General features: G+C 40.4%; 1 protein-coding gene and 1 long non-coding RNA gene across 2 annotated transcripts; both read left to right on the top strand.

Moving 5' to 3' along the window:
• Positions 1-13: 13 nt before the first annotated feature.
• LOC119408529 lies at positions 14-2965 on the top strand. The gene is made up of 4 exons (XR_005186739.1): positions 14-70; positions 2633-2704; positions 2803-2842; positions 2923-2965. It is a non-coding gene; the product is annotated as an uncharacterized LOC119408529 (long non-coding RNA).
• Position 2966: 1 nt separating this feature from the next.
• LOC119416095 (apolipoprotein L6) lies at positions 2967-10392 on the top strand (the record flags this gene model as incomplete). Its single annotated transcript, XM_037683278.1, has 3 exons — positions 2967-2980; positions 8309-8654; positions 9991-10392. Coding segments are annotated over 3 exons (762 nt in total), but the record flags the coding sequence as incomplete, so codon positions are not given.
• Between the last annotated feature and the right edge of the window lie 6381 nt (positions 10393-16773).

The raw sequence follows: 16773 nt of genomic DNA on the forward strand, positions 1-16773 counted from the left end.
TCCTCAGAGTAAAGCCATGTCTTCAGAGGGGGAGGGTCCAGCTGGTGACCGTCTGTCAGAGGCTGCAAAGGTCAGTTCAACACTTTAAAAAAAAAAAGGAGCATATTGATAATATTCAAATAATAAAACTATCACAGTATTGTGCCTCTAAATGACTGCCCTCCCTCTGGTGGCCACCGTGCTTCCACTTCCCGCTCTTTATTCTTCAGCCAATATTTGTGCTTGTGCAAACATCTTGTAGTTCATAATTCTAGTTTGGATGGCCAGTGGTTGAAGTGAAACGGTTTTATTTTCAGTAGCTTGACCAAAAACTTTGCACTATATTTTTCTTTTGCTCAAAACGGGACATCTTTACCATCTCTGGTGTTTATTCATATCCATGTTACAAACATGTAGAAAAAAAAACAAACCTGAAAAGCAGGTTGATGTTCTAAGAGGTGTGTGTGTGGGGGGGGGGGGGGTTCAAGTTCAAGATCTTTTATTATCCCCGAGGGGCAATTTGTTTCTTAGTCAGTAGTCACGCAAAACATCCACACTATAGACAATACATTAAGACATTCTAATACATGAAACCATCACTGTTCATTGAGAAGTCTGGTCTCTACAGAGATGAATGAGTTTTTCAGTCTGTTCATTCTACATCTGGGCAGCAGATACCTGCGTCCACATGGAAGCAACCTGAACTCACTGTGGAGTGGATGATCAGGATCTGCCAGAATCAGCCTGGCCTTGTTCACTGACCTCACCTTGTGTAGGTCAGTGAGGTTCTGTAGGTCAGTGAGCTTCTGTGGGTCAATGAGGTTCTGTGGGTCAGTGAGGTTCTGTAGGTCAGTGTGGTTCTGTGGGTCAGTGAGGTTCTGTAGGACTATGCCAGCAGTTCTGCTGCACATCCTGACAGTCCCCGAGAGTTTGTTCCTGTTCTTATGTTAACAATCCAAACCAACAGATGAAGGTAAAAGTTAAAAGAGACTCAATAAAACATGAATAAAACATTCTCATAAGTTGAATCAACATTAAAACCACAGAGCTTCTGATAAAGATACATTCTCTGGTGAACCTTCAAACAAAGTGAGTTCACATCGGGGTCAAAGGTCATTTTGTCATCAAGAACAGTTCCCAGTAGGGCATTAACAGAGTACTCGAGTAATCTACACATCGATTGCTAGGACATCTATCGAGGTTAAAAATGTAAATTCGGGTATCTGTAGTGACGTCATATTATGTGACCACGTATGACCGTATGGGGCGGTGTTGCACTGTTGCAGGTCACAGAGTATGGTGTAACACCGGGTTTAATCCACTTAACCAGAACCAGTTTCGTTTTAAGTTTAGTTTTTGACGTGCTGCGTTTCTTCATGTTTGCAGTTTAATAATAATAACTAATAGTTTTGTTTTTCCTGTGACTTATTTGCAGTATGATAAATGGTAGGAGCATAATATACGCTCCCAATGTTTTTTTTTTTGGTTTTTTTTGTAAATAATTACCTTTTTTTGCGGTTTTATTTATTTATTGTTGTATCTTGAGATCTATGACGTCATCAAATACTCGAGTTCTACTTGGGTTTTATGTTAATGTCGAGTTTAAAAATTATATACTCGTTCAACCCCTAGTTCCCAGATATTTATCTTGATGCACCACCTGAACAGCTTCACCATTAATGACCACAGGAGCAGCAACTGAAGAGTCTTTCCTAAAATCAGTGACCATCTCCTTTGTCTTAGAAACATTTATCTTTAAAAAGAAGACTCACAACATTCAGTGAAGTCCCCGACCACAGGCCCGGGGTCTGGGTCATCACTGCTGAGGAGGGACAGGATGACAGAGTTATCAGCAAACTTTAAACTGTGATGCTGTGGAACTGGCTGTGACAATCGTTTGTATATAAAATGAATAAAAGGGTGAAAGAACACAGCCCTGAGGGGAACTGGTAGAGGACTGAAGGACATCAGAGAGAACCCCTTCGAATCTTTAGCATTTTGAAGAGCCTATATATTTTAAAACCCACTGAGAACAAACCAGTGCTGTAAGTTTTTGTATTTTTAGGCCCCTGTTCAAGTCTGCCTCTGTTTGTAGCTGATCCAGTTTTATTGTTTCCTCCAGTCAACTTTCCTCCAACGCACTCCACGTGAATCACTTTAACCTCATTGATGACACATTTCCTGCTTTAAATGTTTCCACTCTGACCTCACAACCTGGGATCAGATGTTCTTATGACCCTATCAAAAATATTTTGTACCTTTATTACAGAGGTTACTTAAAATGGGTAGTAAACATGTTTAATATTAATGTTATAAACTTCTACCACAGTTAAAGTGAAACTATTACGACTCCTGAGATCAAGTTGGTTAATATTTAGTTTAAAGAAAACAAAAACCAACACTGTAACGTGAAGAATCCAGGGTGTACACAGATGGCAAATGATTTAAAGCAATCACGAGATGTTTGCTCTGTTGGCATCACTTTCTCCGTTCCTCTGAGACGAGGTAGGTCATGTGGCCAGACGGGTTTAGCTTCATACCACACACCACTTTCACAGAAGGCTCGGTGTGGAGGAAGCTTTAACGCTGCTCCACAGTGACAACGAGCTGAAGTATGTCCAGCTGACGCTGTCACCTTTCCTCCCTCGCTCAGGCTGAGTGGATGGCTGCTCAGAAGGACGGCGGAATAGATGGTCTGGATGAAGAGGATGATGAGGAAGATGGGGTTGGTTGCTTTCTCTTTTGCTTTCGCAGAATAACTTGACGGCTCTCTACTCTGTTCACGTAGTTTGAACCATCGTGTCTTTTTTTTTTTTTCCACAGGACACGGACAGTTTGATGGAGTGGTGGTACACAGTGGAGCGTGAGTCACAAACTGAAGAGAAACACGAACATGTTTCAGTTGGTTTGTTTCAATCAACCTGCTGTGGTTTGGTGTTTCAGAATGGGACGAGCTGCCGTCAGACGAAGAAGATGCAAAAGTCAAAGAGGACGAGTCAAAGTGCGTCTTTTGTCTTTTCATAAACCATCATTTACTGTGGAGTCACATCATCGAGTTGCATGATAGAAGTCACCAGTTGTTAGAGATGCACGATATTGGATTTTTGGCCGATATCCGATATGGCAATAAGTTTTAACATATTGGCATATTGGATGGCCGATAACTGATATCAGTACCGATAATTATTTTTTCTTCCTAGACATACTTACAGAGACTACATAGCTTTCTCTGTTGTAGAATTAAAATACTACATTATTCTATATGGTCTTTATCAGCTTGGCCTGCTACCAAATACAGATGCCAAAAATGGGGATGAAAACGATGAAACACTTCAACTTGGATTATGTTTAATGTCAAATTCATTCATGACATTTACTCTCTAACACAATGACAACACTTGAACAGTGCAAATTTGTAAATTTTCGCATATCTAAACTCAACCTGTTCACAAGCGGCAAGTGAAAAGCGCATGAGTAGTAGTGCACAGATGTACTTGACAGTTTATTAAATTAAAAATGAACTTAAAACAGAAGCCCAATATGTTATACAATCTTGATGATCAACTCAAATCTCCTCGTCACTGGTTGTCATACAAACTGTGCCTTTTTTATAATATATATATCGGTGAATACAAAAAGCGTTCAATACAAAAACAACTGGACTTTATTTGTAACAGAAGACGTTTTGCTCCTCATCCGAGGAGCTTTCTCAATTCAAAGAGCAGAGAGTGAGAGATACAGGTTATAAGGCTGAGTGAGATAAAGACACACACACACATATATGTAGATTGGCAATTCACACCTAAACAACCTTAACAATAAGTCTCTTGTTCCTCTAATTCACAGACGAGGCCCCTCTGTTCCCATCAGGTGTGAAACTGGCTGGGAATCTGTTTTAAAGTTGCATTATAGGTTTTTGAAAGTGGAAATCTGAGTCATCCTCCTCTGTTAAGAGACAGCTTTTCTCTTTTTACATAAATTGCTTCCTTCACCCCCCTCTCAAACAATCTGTGTTCTCGGTCCAAATTGTGCACATTTTGGTCCTCAAAAGAGTGTCCCTTATCTGTGAGGTGGAGGTGAACAGCTGAATCTTGTCCTGTGGAACTAGATCTCCTGTGTTGAGCCATGCGTCTGTGAAGAGGCTGTTTAGTTTCTCCAATGTAGAGGTCTGGACAGTCCTTGCTGCACTGGACCGCATACACTACACTACAAAAAAAAAAGAACAGACGTAAAAACATGGTCATCCCTTATGTTGCTGAAGTATTAGAGAAATTCAGAAGGATCTTCAACAAACACAAGATCCCAGTACATTTCAAACCCAGCAGGACTCTCAGAGACTGGTCCACCCTAAAGACAAAACACCCATACACAAACCGAGTGGTGTAGTGTATGCGGTCCAATGCAGCGAGGACTGTCCAGACCTCTACATTGGAGAAACTAAACAGCCTCTTCACAGACGCATGGCTCAACACAGGAGAGGACAAGATTCAGCTGTTCACCTCCACCTCACAGATAAGGGACACTCTTTTGAGGACCAAAATGTGCACAATTTGGACCGAGAACACAGATGGTTTGAGAGGGGGGTGAAGGAAGCAATTTATTTAAAAAGAGAAAAGCTGTCTCTTAACAGAGGAGGAGGCCTCAGATTTCCACTTTCAAATACATATAATGCAACTTTAAAACAGATTCCCAGCCAGTTTCACACCTGATGGGAACAGAGAGGTCTCATCTGTGTATTAGAGGAACAAAAGACTCTTACTGTTAATGTTGGTTTAGGTGTGAATTGCCAATCTACATATGTGTGTCTTATCTCACTCAGCCTTATAACCTGAATCTCTCACTCACTGCTCTTTGAATTGAGAAAGCTCCTCGAATGAGGAACAAAACGTCTTCTGTTACAAATAAAGTCCAGTTGTTTTTGTATTGAACGCTTTTTGAATTCATCATGTCCTGGATGACTAAGAATCTTCACCAGCATATATATCAGTGCTTTTTATATCGGTGAGTTATTTAGATGGAATGCCCGATATTTAACTTTATCGCTAATATCGGTTAATACCGATAACATCGTGCATCCCTACCAGCAGTGATAAAAAAATAATAATAATAAAACATAAATATTTAGCAAACTGCCCAAGTGGTTAAACAATGCGAGAACAGCTGGATGAAAACTTCAAACGTGATTCTGTAGAGGAACTCTGCAGCGATTCAACATAAAACTTCAGAGGAAGTTTACTGCATAAACTCTTGTTTACATACACAGCACTGAGCACAAGTCCTGAGTCATCTCGCATTAAAAAAAAAGTTGTTTCCAAGCAGCGTCTTTGATTAACACTTCTTCAGTTTTTCTTAAAGCACGGCATCGCAACAGTTGCACAGTATATGAGGGGGATGTGGCCCCCTTACATTTGAAAAATATTCATTTGAACCCCCTCACATTTACCATGAAATATTACCATTATTAGGCTGATTGGTAACTGTAAATAGTCCCTAGGTGTGAGTGAGAGAGTGAATGGTTGTTTATCTCTGTGTCCCTGTGATGGATTTGCGACCCATCCAGGGTGTACCCCGCCCCTCACACAGTGATTGCTGGACATGGGCACCGGCGACCCCGTGACCCAAAATGGAAGAATTGGGTAAAAGATAATGAATGGATGGATGGATATTACCAGTATTTCACCCAGCACTGTTTCTATTTCTTTGTGAAAGAATCCATTCCACTTAATAGGAGAATCCTGAATCCACACAAAAAAAAAAAATCCTAAAAATAGGATGTGTGAGAGAAGCAGAGTGTGCGCTCTATTCAACTGTGGCTAAATCTGCAGAATGCGAATATCCAATATCCAACCTAAAACCACCTTCACAGTGGTCTCTGTTCATACAAGGAGAGCTGTTGGTCAGGCTACTTTTTGTTGTGCCATTAACTCTAAAATAGTGTTTACTTATATAGGTAAACAACTCATTAAAATACACCAGAATGCATGAAATGGCATCTAATTTATTAAAACTATTCTGGGGGAGGACCCTTGGATCCCCCTGCCACCACCACCACCATGTCCACATTACAGATGCCTCTGATGCCAAATCTCTGAACATTTATGTTTCTAACTTTGGCCTGTTTAATCATTCTGCCATCAAAGGGCTCCTACACTCAAAGATGACCCAAAGTTGTGTTGGAACAAAACGGACACCTTGAAGAACCCTTTTGATCTTTAGACTCTTTGTCCCTGATTGTGTAGTGAAGAGGGAGAATTAGAAATATGTTGTGAGCTGGATAACATAAAAAATAAGTGAGGCAGCATCTTTCATTTTGGTGTGTAGCTACAAATGGGCATACGAAAGGTTGCATGTGAAAATTAGGTTGCCGGGTCAAAATCGAAGATGGCTGCCACCATAACTGTCCATTCGTGTTATTACCAGCAGTCTGTCACAAAGCTGTAGTTGATCATTTCTTTAGTTAAGTCAACTAAATGGTTTAGGACTAAAATATTTTGTGTTAAAGGGTAATTCTTAAAAAGCTTAAATGTGGGAACTTGTCAAACAGCTGAAGATCTGCTGAAGATTGTGGATCACGCTCTCAGGAATGAAACCTGTCCCAGACCTGACAGAACTGGTTTCTTAACGCCACTTACAGATGATTTTAAGTTATTTGCTCTTTTTTTTTTTTTCAGGTCAAACACATTTTTTTCTACATTTTTAATTTTTTTTAAAGTTCGAAATATTTTCAAGTAAACGGTCAAAACTCAAAATACTGCCATACAACAGTTATATTATGAAAAATTTCCATCTGCAGTGTAAATTACTGCGATTATTCAAAAATTACTTTATTTCAACTCCAGACAAGTTGGAGAACAATTGTTTTAAAAGCCTAATACACATTGTGTGTGTGAGTTAAAAGTGAAGAAACCACTAGTTTATTTCCAAAAGGTCTATGACTGAATACTTTGAGTGATTTGCGACATAAGGGTGTCGGCAAGGCAGCACAGTGGATCAGTTGGTAGAGCTGCTGCCTCTCAGTGAGCAGGTTGCCCTGGTTCAAATCTCGGTCTGGGGGCCTTTCTGGGTGGAGTTTGCATGTCCTCTCCGTGCATGCATGGATTTTCTCCGGGTACTCCAGTTTCCTCCCACAGACCAAAAACATGCATATTAGGCTGATCGGTAACTCTAAATTGTTCAAAGGTGTGAGTGAGAGACAAACGAAACAACCATTCACTCTCTCTGTGCCCCTGTGATGGACTGGAGACATGTCCAGGGTGTCCCCCGCCTCTCGAACAGTGACTGCTGGATATGGGCACCAGTGACCCCTGTGACCCTAAAAGGAAGAAGCGGGTAAAGATGATGGATGGGTGGATGGATGGGTGTCTGCAAAGGTCAAAGGAAAAGTCTACAAGACAACCAGCTATGTTGTATGATCTGGAGACAGTGGCAAGGACAAAGACAGGAGAAAGAACTGGAAGTGGTGGAAATGAAGATGCTGAGGTTCTCCTTAGGAGTGAATAAGATTAGGAATGAGATCATCAGAGGTACAGCACAGGTTGAACAACTGGGAGATAAAGTTAGAGAGGCTAAACTGAGATGGTTTGGACATGTCCAAAGGAGGGACAGTGGGTATACTGGTAGAAGGATGTTAGAAATGCAGCTGCCAGGAAAAAGACAAAGAGGAGATATATGGATGCAGTTAGAGAGGACATGGAGGTAGTTGGAGTGAGGACAGAGGATGCAGAGGGCAGAGATGGAGGAGGATGACTCTCTGGGGAGACAGAAAAGAAGTTGAGACTGCATACTTTGCACCAAGTTTTTTTTTTTTTTTTTTTTAACACCGCTTTAAATCTCAAAACTACATTGGACTTTTTACAGATGTACATATTTAGACTGTTCTCAGTACTTTGACTTTAATCTCAACATTCACCAACATTTAATCATACTGTCATGGTGTGATGGATGAGACAGAAAATGAGTGGAAAAAGCAGCTGAAGTCAAAAGAAAAACTAGAATGGACTTTCAGAAACTTTTGAAGTACCTAAAGATAAAGTCCAGTAAAGTATTTTCTTCTGTTCTTGCATCATTTGGCTCAAGTGAATCAGTTATAGGTTTGTGCCTAAATTTCTTAAAAATGAGGATCAGGGCAGTGTTCGTCTGCAACAATGTATTGTTTTTAGCATTCGTCATCTTTAATCTGCTTCTTTATTTTGTTTAATTTAAAAAAAGACCCAAACATGAAAACTTTAAGAATCAAGTCATTCGTTGTTTGTGTAAAATCTTTATGCTGACATGTAAGAAGTGTAGCTCATCCAACCACTCCTGACAGCTCCTCTGTTGCTTCTTGCAGGTCGTTCACCGTCTTGGCCTACAAGGTTGAGCGCGGCCTGCGTGTCTTCAACAAGGTGTTCACGGAGCAGGCCGAGGCCCTCTGGGAGGCCCTCATCACGCTGCACGCCCTCGCTGATGACATCAGCGAATTTCACCACAAAGCGAGGATCGCCGGCATCACCGGCGGCACCACCACCGCTGTGGGCAGCGTAGCCGCCATCACGGGCTTGGCTCTGGCTCCCATAACCTTTGGGGCCTCACTGGTGATCACAGCTGTGGGTGTGGGTGTGGCTACAGCTGGAGGAATCGCCTCTGCCTCTGCAGCCATCTCTGACAACGTTAACAACATGCACGACCGCAAGAAGGTAAATGGAAAATCCGTTTATAGAAGACTGTTTCCTCATCTCTCAGTGCGGCTTTTGAAACTATCTCCCACAGCATCCTCCTCTGCAGACTTTCATCCATTGGCATCACCCATACACCCCTTGCTTGGTTTCAGTCATATCTCTCTGGCCGCACCCAGTTCATCCAACTTGAACCATTCAGATCTCGCTCCTCCCCCGTGGCTTCAGGTGTGCCCCAAGGCTCTGTCCTGGGGCCTCTTCTTTTAATAATCTACCTTCTCCCTCTTGGCAATATCTTCCGTAAATTTAACATTCACTTCCATTGTTTTGCCGACGACACCCAGCTCTTCTTATCCACTGCACCTAATTCTTCACTTCCACCTTCCTCCCTCACTTCCTGCTTAGCTGAAATTAAATCCTGGTTTACGTCTAACTGTTTTATCACTGTTTAATTTAAGAGTTTCTACTCATTTGCACTAAATCCACCATATCTAAAGTAAACAGTTTTTTTTTTTCCCTCACCATTCACAGCTCCTTGGTTTCTCCCTCCCCTCACTTCAAGCGTCTGGGTGTCATTCTTGACAGCACTTTCTCTTTTCACTCTCACATCAATAATATTACCTGATCTGCATACTTCCACCTTCGAAACATCAACCGTCCGTCCATCCCTCTCCCCGCACTCTGCTTCAATCCTGGTCCATAGTTTGGTCATTTCTCGAATTGATTACTGCAACTCTCTTGTTTTTGGACTGCTGCAAAAATTAATCCGTAAGCTTCAAATGGTTCAAAATTCATCTGTCTGCATCGTTGCCAAAACCCCCTCATTTCACCACATCATCCCAGTTTTACAGCAACTTCGCTGGCTTCCAGTCACTTTCAGAATTCAATTTAAAATCCTGTTGTACACATTGAAGGCCATCCATAACCTCGCTCCTCCCTCCTCCCTATCTGTTCGATCTCCTGCACATTATCACCCATTCATGCTCCCTTAGTTCTTCCTTTTCCATCCACCTCTACGTGCCTCTCGTCCGCCTCAGCACTGTGGGCCACGGAGCCTTTTTTCACTCTGCTCCCCAACTCTGGAACACTCTTCCTCCAGACATCCGTAATATGGACTCCCTTCAGACCTTCAAATCACAACTCAAAACTCATCTGTTCAAGTTTGCCTTCTCACTTGAATTTCTTATTTTCTTCTTGGTTTAGTGTTTTTAAAGCCATTTTATATTTTATTTTGTGTTTTTAATGTTGTGAAGTGTCCATGGGTGTCTTGAAAGGCGCTACCAAATAAAATGCATTATTATTATTTTTAATGGTGTAACTAAGGTTGGACTGTCTCCTCCGGTGTCTTCCTAATTAGATCGAAGAATTACTGAAGGAGTACGAGGAGCGCCTACTGGACATCGCCAAGATCCTCCACTTCCTCAACCACGGGCTGGTCAAGCTGCGCGGACATCCATTCCTCCGGTCCGGCACGCAGCACTACTCTCAGGACTGGGAGGTCCGAAACGCCGTCCAGATCATCAGCCTGGTGGACGCTCCCGTGATGAAAGCGACGGAGATAACGGACAACGCCGTGGCTTCGCTTCAGGGCCTCTTCAAAGGGATGGACAAGTACTTCACCAAGGAGACCAGAGAGCTGAAGAAAGGCTGTAAGAAGGAGATCGTGAGTGAAATCAGACAGGTGGCCAACGTGCTCAACGACTGCGTCGTGGATCTGAACGAGATCAGGGAGGATCTGCAGAAAGCTACAGGGTTATGATGACTTATTATAACAGCACCCTCTGCTGGCTGAATAACAGAACTGCTCCTTTCAGATCTATCATTCATACCTCAAACTTCACGAGTCCTGCAAACTATCGGTGAAGCTGATTGTTGTTTTGTGGCAAAGATGTGATGTTTTTATTCTACAAACTTCTCGGGCTACAGTTAATTATGTTTTGAGGCACAAAGACTGGGTTTATTCTTCACACGCCATGTATTTAGGGCAAACGTCTTCACTGTGGGGATAATTAATCCATCTTTAATTTGGTTGTTTGGTCACAGAGGATTTGTTTGAATGTTCAGTGTGATTTGGTTTAATTTCCTCACCTGGTGGTAAAATCTTAATGTTTGTAAAATCATCAGTTTACGATCACACAGGGAGCAGTGGAACCAAAAACAGGATGTTAAAGACCGGATGTTCTGTAAATGACAATTAGGTTACGTTTTAAGTTTTATCAATCGCAAGTGTTTTATTTTAGCTTAATTTATTTGTACAACTTTCATGGAAGTTGAATATGGCTGTTCCTCTTAACTTTTTTTTTTATTATTATTTTTTTTTTTAGATTATCCTGATGTCATAGTTTTGAGAATTTTTTTTGTTTTGTTTTCTCTATATGCGTTTCCCCCTTCCATATACTGAGATCGATACAAAATGGATAATTCCTTTTAAAAAAAATTAGATTTCAACATAATTTCTAGTTTTTAAAAGAAATCACCTTGCTTTTTTTTTTTTTTTTTTTTTTTTATTTTATAAATAAAATTTTAATATTTTTTCTTGTTTTTAAAATAAATCACCTTTTTTTTTTTTTTTTTTTTTTTTCAAATTTGTGGTAAACATATTAGTCTATATGTGGCTAATCTTTTTGAACATGTTCGTTCACCTTTTATACTAGCTTCCCTATGAAAGTTAACTTTTATTAAACATAGGAAGACTTTTGCTTTTTGTCATTCACTGCAAATTCCCCTACAGATTTATTTCTGTTTTGTTGTAATTTGGAAAAATATTCAAAACTTTTCACCATGTTGTCAAATGTTGCGTTTGGTTTTAGGCTTATTCTGAATAATAGTAGCTGCTATATGAAAATGTTTTCTTACAAAATCTGTTCCGAATTTAAATGATTCAGAATGAATTGTATAAACGTAAATTAAATGAAGGTTTTCTTATTTTTAAACCTGTAACTTCTCCAAGTATTTGAGATCGGTGTAAAACTCTGATGTACATATAACATTTGATTGAGCCACACCGCTCTGGCCTGTTATGGGGCAGAACGCTCAAACCTTTTTTTGGTTTCTTTTTGCAATAAAATGTACGTGTACAGCTTTTTAGTGTTTGTTTTAATACCTTCAGGCATTAAGTTGATCAACCAAAGAATAAATGTTTCAAATGTTCAAACCAAATATATATTTAAACTATGGAAGTCTCTCTCGTGCCAGCGCAGTTGGAATCACAAAATATCACTTCTTTTGATTTCCTGGATTGCTGATTGGACCATTATTAAAGACATTTTTCAACATTTTAAAGAGCTTCTTGGTGTAAACTCATTGAACACGTTAGCACTTCAGTTTGAAAAGGTTTTATACAGACTGGACTGAAGAGCTGATGACGTCTCTGAACTGGGTACAAAGCTGGTGTATTGTTGGGTCAGGCCACTCTGTGCAGGAATTTCATATTTCTTTCAAAATGGTGATCAGAATCAGAATAAGCTTCATCATCATTGCACCGAGATACGAGAACATGTACATAGTCGTAAGAAAGATGGGCGGAGTGCATGTAGTGTTGCTATAAGCGCAACCTTCTTATCCTTTTCAGAAAAATTTTATATGGAAAAAGGACAAACCCATGAGGAGAGGATAGTGACACTATAAAAACAGATCTCTTCACACCTTGTCCTAACAGGACACGATTTAAGAAATCAAAAAACTCATCAAGCACATTTATGAACATGTTACATGCATTTGACGACGAGGCGGTCCATGAAGCACTAACAGATGGTCCATAGTCCTGATAAGATGAGATGGTCAGCCAGCACAGTTCTGATAAGCCTTCACGGGGGGAGGGGGGATGCGATAGACCAAACTTTTGCTTTAGTTTACACATTTCCCAGGTGAAATTGATAAGTCGGCCTGTTTCGAGGCCAGCTGGGAGTCAGATTCAGATAAACACAATTGTTGATTTATCCAGGCAGACTTTTTTCCCTTCAGCCTTGAGTTTGTACTGGTACTTCCAAGGTCTGAAATGGCCAGATTAGGGTGCATTCCGCTGGATGGTGCTTACAAGCCTCTTCAAGGTTGTTTTAATGCTGACGAGTCCCAAAGCCGCAGGTAGCCTGCGATTCAAATCACTTCCAACGTATGGTTTCACTCGTAAATCAGCTGATTTTGAGTCCTCAAAGCACGAACCAAACCTTCACTTAGGCAACAGCCTGACGAGGTCCAAATTAGCTGCAGCCGTCTTCTTTGTATGTTGATAAACCAGGATGCAGACTATTCCAAAAACAGGCAACTAATCATAAATCCAATTATATGTAATTTTGGCATCCTCGATCAACAGCAGAGGTAGACACATCACATTACACTTCACCAGAGATATATCCAGCCGCACGTGTCGTCCGAGCTGATGAGGGTTCTCCAGGACTCTGTTGTTTTGTTGAAAAGATTTTGTCAGTTGTGTCGAAAGTCCAGTTGGTCAGCTCCATAACAGTAGTTTTAATTTCGGAAGATGTGTACAAACAGGACCTGCTCCGATACACAGAGAGCAAAAAAGCAGGAGGAGAACAGGGCGAGGGTAGGAATGCATGTGCCTCGTTACAGAGCCAGTGAAGGGGTGTGTGTGTGTGGGGGGGAGCAAGTTGTAAACTTTTTTTAATGTAAATTTTGCATTAATAGCTGTAAAACTTAAGACGACTGACAGCATTTTAAGATGGTGAAACCTCCTTGAGAAGCAGGTCACCTCGATGACCTGAGCAGACCCACCTCCAGAGAGGATTTCTCTGTCTTCAAAAAGGTTTAATTTTTTTTATATACCAATTATGCAAACACAATCCTTCAAGCACGTAAAGTGCCATCAACTTTGCATTACATACTTTAAAAAAAAAGCTGTGCCAAATGTGACCACAGTCTGCTCAAAGTGCTACTGCTAGCTGCTGCTGCTACTATTTATACCAAAAATTATAGAATTAAATTTAACTCTGTGTAACGAGAAACTATAAGTAGAGGAAGGCCCATGGAATGACATTAGCAGGAGCCTTTAAAGTTTCAGTGATTTCATTTTTAGAAGGCCGTGAACTTGTTAACTTTCAACGACTCCTTAATTATCAATCCAGAGTTAAACTATTTGTCCGCTGAGGTACTAACTATTGATAACTAGTTGAAATAAATACCTCGTCCATTCAACTGTTGAACCTCACTTCAGAATGTCTGAAATATCCCTTTAAAGATAAAGCCATCTGCAAGTAATTATAGTGAATAAAATATCTGAGTACTTTGCTAAAGGGCTCTAATATTTGTCACGTTACAATTTCAAGGTGAACTTCAACGGGACGTAAGCCCCGCCCCCCTGCAGGTAAACTTTCTCCACGGTGTGAGCTGCTGTGACCTCCATGCTGGTTACAGCATAACTTTGGCTGACTGGAGCTGCTCCAGGCAGGAAAAGCTTTAGGTCCGCCTCTCTTTCCACCCAGTATTTTTTCTTTAATGGGCTCCACCTTGGAAACGGGAAGTGGCGACTGAGTTCTCTGAGTCAAACAAGTTTGACAACTGTCCTTTGTTTCTGACCCGACCCTGAGGTAAGCACTTTTCATTGAGTTGTCATTTTTCTGTTCGGTCAAACGCACGTGAATGCAGCAGCTGAGGTTTAACAAGTGACGTCATACGCCGCTCAAAACTGCGGTAAAATATCGCCAAATGTGAGGTTTGTTGTGTTTTTTTCTAACTTGTGCGCCGCACAAAGTAACACTATGACTTTCTCCCACCCAGGTTGACACGTTTTTTAATTCGGCTATAGTTAATTACCAAATCCGAGTACGCAGTAGTTTCTCCAGTCAGATTATGTAGTTTAGTGTGAAGTTTATAGCGAGCAAACGGTGCTTTAAATTCCCAAATATTTGAATGGAATCTGGTGTTCACAGCCATTGGTTTATAATAAAGGTTTATACTAATTTGTAGGTATGATTTACTTCCTGTATTACAGAATGAACATCTTTAGAAGAGATAAAGTTCCTACAGTCCCAGTGGTCCCATCCAGATCCACTCAGGAGGTGAGAAAACTAGACAGTGTGTTGGTTCAGGTTATTTTTTATGTACTGATAACAACAAGCTTTATTTATTACCAGGAGCTGAATAATCCCATGCCTCACAGTTTAAACAGTCAGGATTCAGGAGCGACCTCAGTCTCACAGGTGACCGTTCAGAGCTGGATGTAAGAACAAATTACACAAACCAGTGGTAATAACATCGTTATTCCTTGTAGGAAAACAGCAAGGTCACAGAGGAGCCAAATCCAAAGGTGAGAGGTCATGAATTGCTGCACCAATGCTTTGGTTGTCTTTTGGGTCATTTGTGAATATCTTGCTGCTGTATGTGGAACCGCAGAGGTCAGAGGTGATGGGAGCGGTGCAGAAGGTCAACCCCTCCAAGACTGCTTCAAAAGTAAAACTAAAACATCTTGAAAATGTCAATTTTTATAATGGTGCATCATTTCACTCATCTTGGACACCTTTTCCTTGTTTTGTTTTTTTTAAGGCGTCTTCTGCTGTGATCAAAGCTCCATCCCCCGAATCACTAGAACAGCCAACAGACTCCGCACAGGTGAGAAGACAACGAGGTGAAAAAGTCTGTTACACTGAAGTCTGCACATTGCTCCATACCATTACAACTCTACTTCTATGCTTCTCAGTTGTTGTGGTTCTGATTATGTTTTTTTTTCTCCTCTTTAAACTGATCTTTGCCTTCAATCATATTATTAATCTTATTTTTATTTGGTATGTTGATTTTCTGGAGAACAAGTCATTCTTTTCACAAACATAATCTCTGTTTGGAGTCTAAGCCCATGTGCTGCCTCTCATTAAGTCACAGTTAGCCTGCAGGTCTTGTTTTTTGCATCACATGCTCTGTTTAAAGCAGGCCTTTCTTCCCGTCCCCTGGCTTGACAAAGTCTTCAGCTGCACTGAGTGCTGGTAGTATGATGCTGGTTCTGATTTGATGTTTCCTCAGATTTATGCTTCAGTCTCTGTGCACATTCATAGACATTATTTGATGCTATTTCTGCTCAAAACACACAGATCCAACAAATAATAATAAATGGGACAATGAACTGCTCATCCCCGACTTGTTTTATTAAGAACAGCAAGTTGCAACTAGAAAGTTCCTGGAGAAACTTTGACGGGAATTGCCTCATTGCGGCCATTTAAAAATTTTGATTTGACAGCACTGTGTGTTGGGGTTTGCTCTCAGCTATGAATACATCGAATTTCAGCTCAACGTGGCAAAAAAAATTAATGAATTATAGTCATTTTTGTTTTTAAGCTATCGTGGCCATCTTGGATTTTTGATTTGGATTCAGTACGTGACGGGGAACGTTCTCAGCTTTCACCTCACCAAATTTCAGCTCAATATGTGTAAAAACAGCCGAGTTAAAGCCATTTAAAAAGTAGCTTTGGTGGCCATCTTGGATGTTTTTATTTTATTCAGTATTCATTGGACATTGCTCTTAGCTACCAGCACATCAAATTTCAACTTAATATTTGTAAAAATGGCTGATTTCTTGTATTTTTCCTGTTTAGGTCAGGTGGCCATCTTGGATTTTTTATTTGAATTCAGTACGTTGTGGGGAACATTCTCAGCTGTCACTACACCGAATTTCAGATCAATATGTGTAAAAATAGCTGAGTTAAAGCCATTTAAAAGTAGCTTTGGTGGCCATTTTAGATTTATTATTTGAATTCAGTATTTATTGGGCGTTACGCACAGCTAGCACCACACCGAATTTCTGCTTAATATCTGTAAAAATGGCTGATTTATAATATTTTTCCTTTTTAGGTCAGGCAGACATCTTGGAGTTTTGATGTTCAATCAGTCTATTAGGGTTTGTTCTCAGCTACCTGTACACCAAATTTCAGCTAAATAGCTCTAAAAACCTCTGAGTTATGTAATTTGAAATTAGCTTTGGTGGCCATCTTGGATTTTTATATCCAAATTCAAAATGTGTTGCGTCACTGTCATGTACCACCACACCAAATTTCAGCTCAATATCTTAAAATAGATGATTTTTAGTATTTTTTCCACTTTAAGCTAAGGCAGCCATATTGGATTTTTAATTTGCATTATGAATGTATAACAACTTGCTCTCAGCTACAACCATACCAAATTTCAGCTCAATAGC

This window comes from Nematolebias whitei, chromosome 1 (genome assembly GCF_014905685.2).
Source record: "Nematolebias whitei isolate Nwh7 chromosome 1, NemWhi1, whole genome shotgun sequence".
Classification (NCBI taxonomy): Eukaryota; Metazoa; Chordata; class Actinopteri; order Cyprinodontiformes; family Rivulidae; genus Nematolebias; species Nematolebias whitei.